The 2,500-nt window shown below is 36.4% G+C and overlaps 2 protein-coding genes across 6 annotated transcripts in view; one reads left to right on the top strand and one right to left on the bottom strand.

Moving 5' to 3' along the window:
• LOC138011816 (uncharacterized) overlaps positions 1-472 on the top strand; it is a 2,112-nt gene extending 1,640 nt beyond the window's left edge. Inside the window, exon 2 of the mRNA XM_068859030.1 lies at positions 1-472. This exon is cut by the window's left edge and continues 815 nt beyond it. The gene's annotated coding sequence lies outside the window, so the exon portion shown is untranslated.
• The window catches only part of LOC138011815 (uncharacterized), a 6,223-nt gene continuing 3,863 nt past the window's right edge, over positions 141-2,500 (bottom strand). The window contains exons 5-6 of one of the 5 annotated variants that reach the window (XR_011124782.1): positions 1,071-1,166; positions 141-230 (exon numbers count right to left, since the gene is read on the bottom strand). Coding sequence is in view for 2 of the 5 variants with exons in the window: in XM_068859025.1 (XP_068715126.1) it covers positions 781-1,755 (975 nt within the window). In the remaining 3 variants the exon portion in view is untranslated. Of the gene's footprint in view, positions 1,756-2,500 lie in introns of all 5 variants that reach the window. The other 4 variants (XM_068859026.1, XM_068859025.1, XM_068859027.1 and 1 more) reach the window with 4 other exon arrangements.

Raw genomic sequence — 2,500 nt, 5'->3', positions numbered from 1 at the left:
TTCTAGGCAGCAGACCAGTTCAAGTGGTCTCTTTGTGATAGTTTATACTTAGGGCAACGTCAGCTTGCCTTATATAATATGACAAGTCTCGTTTTTACTGAAAAACAATAGTAAGTAATATAACAAAAGAATAACCAAAGTGACAGCTTGAAGAGGTCTTTGATCTTTTTATTGAGAGCTGTACTCAGCTTATCAGGTACATTGGTACTCCAACTCAGTAACTGTTAGAGCTGCAGAAAAATTAACCAAAAAAATGTGTCTGAGTGATAGAATAATGTTATTTTGAACTTGAAACTTGCACTCAATATATTGTATGAATTCAATGAAAGACCCATCAAAGGACTGCATGTCTTTATAGCACAAAGACATAATTAATATCTATAGTTCTCAGGTATGGCTCAAGTTTTGTAAGTTACATGCACACCAGTACATACCATTTTAAATATGTAATAAATAAAGGATCAAGAAAAGTTTTTAATATGTGCAGTCAAATGACTTTAAAAGACTATTTATAACAATTAATATATTTTGGTGTCACATTTTCTTGTTCCTATGTAAATGGTGACCAATGACTAATGCCAAAGTGCAGCCAGCTTAAAAAAGACACAGCATTTCATTAAAAAATTAAAATTCCAGGCTGAAATGAGATTTTATGACAAGAATTGTTATCTACTAACAAAATGAAATGCTTGGAGGAGAAATCAATTTACTTCAACTTCAGCCACACAACAGTTTTTAACTGTACTGAATGTACTTTTTTTCTGAAATGACAGAGGCACATTATCTGTTGTACTCCACCCAAGTGATTTGGGCATACTGTATCGAGGTGCTGTAAAACTTCTGGTATGTCTTGGCTAGCCACAATATTAACTCGTTTTCTTTGGATGGTAGGGAATGGGAAAGTATACACCCATACTGTAAATGCCTGTGGCTATCAAAAATTGCACATGCCCCATTTTCCCAAACTAAAATTACTACTGTCCTCCCAACAGACACAAAGATGCCAACTGATTTCTGTTTCATGCTTGCCCGTTCCCTGACATTTGAAATGACATCCTGGAAGTTATTACCAGTAATAAACAAATCTTTGGGATCCTCATAAGAAAGGAGGTGTAGATCATCTCTAACAGAGCTGAATGCATCTTCTACATCAAGCCCACCAACTCCTGCAGCAGAAAAGCATTCATCAAAGATTTTATTGCCCCCAGAAATACTTGAAACCACATGACCAAACCACCCCTCTTCAAGAACTTTCTTTGGTTCACCAATCAACCCAGAGGAGAACTTAAAACCCATTACAAGGGCTATTAGGGTGCATGCAGAGCTACCTTGCCTACCCTGAAAAGTGCTTTGAGAAATTTGGGAGGGAAAAATAAATTCTTTAACACCCTGATAACCATAAGGAACAAAATGTGCCATGATTTCAATGTAAGGCTGTTGATAAACAGTGTTCAATGTGGACACATTTGTAGGGCCAGATATAAGGACCTCTTGGTCCCTGTAGCCCTTCTGATCATGACTTGTGGCTCTAGCAGTGACCTTCAGCTCCTGTCTCAACTGAACCCTTCCAAGAGATGACCCATAATTCCCTGCACTTAGAGAACCATGGGCATGGAACTTGAGTGTGCCAAACAGGGATTCAAGTCGACTTATTGAGAGCCGCAATGGAGACAAAGAGTATCCAGGAAAATTATCAAAGAAGTATGACGAGAACTGTTTAAATCCAAAGACCATGACTCTTTGAAGGTCAAATGTCTAGAGGGAGAGAAAAGGCAAGCTAAATAAGAAATGCCATTTATTTAAAGGAGCAGTGTCACAAGGATTTTGCTGTTTTAGGTCAATTCTGTGCTTATAAAATCATTACTTTGGGTCTTTAATCATTAAACAAAATGCTTCTGTAAAGCTACAACGAATACATCAACGGAATTTTATCAGAGCGGGCTAACCATAATAAATTTCTTGAGGATTTTTGGAACATGCAGCATCAAAACCTGAAAAAATTGGCAATTTTTTTCAAGTTTCAATCTATTTCAATCCATGCCATCCATAGCGACAGGCGACAAGAAACAGTTTCAGTACATTCAAATAGCCTTTAATAACAAAACTAGATCATTCATTAGTTTTGAAATTCAATCAATGCGAAGACACCTGGCTTTTTGTAAAGTTGCCAAGTAGTGTGACAATGCCCCTTAAAGGGCTTAGTAAACAACTAATCCTAACTCACATTCAAATATATGAATTTCAATAATAATAATTATAATGATAATGTACTATAACTTTTATTTATATTTATAACATAGATAGGACCCTGCGCGCGCTCTCTGATTGGTCAAAAACCTATGTTTTATCAGAGTATAAAACATCGAAAAAGCGTGTTTTATCGTTTTGCGCGCGTAAAATCTATATCATAAAGCAAATGAAGAAGCCTAAGCCGTGTATTACACTGTGATAAAACACTCCAGTCATTTGAGAACACTCGAGAAATGTAGAAAACACTCGC

The sequence above is a fragment of the Montipora foliosa genome, chromosome 7 (genome assembly GCF_036669935.1).
Source record: "Montipora foliosa isolate CH-2021 chromosome 7, ASM3666993v2, whole genome shotgun sequence".
Taxonomy (NCBI): domain Eukaryota; kingdom Metazoa; phylum Cnidaria; class Anthozoa; order Scleractinia; family Acroporidae; genus Montipora; species Montipora foliosa.
The sequence above is the reverse complement of the archived record's forward strand: the minus strand, read 5'-3'. Positions and strand labels throughout refer to the sequence as shown.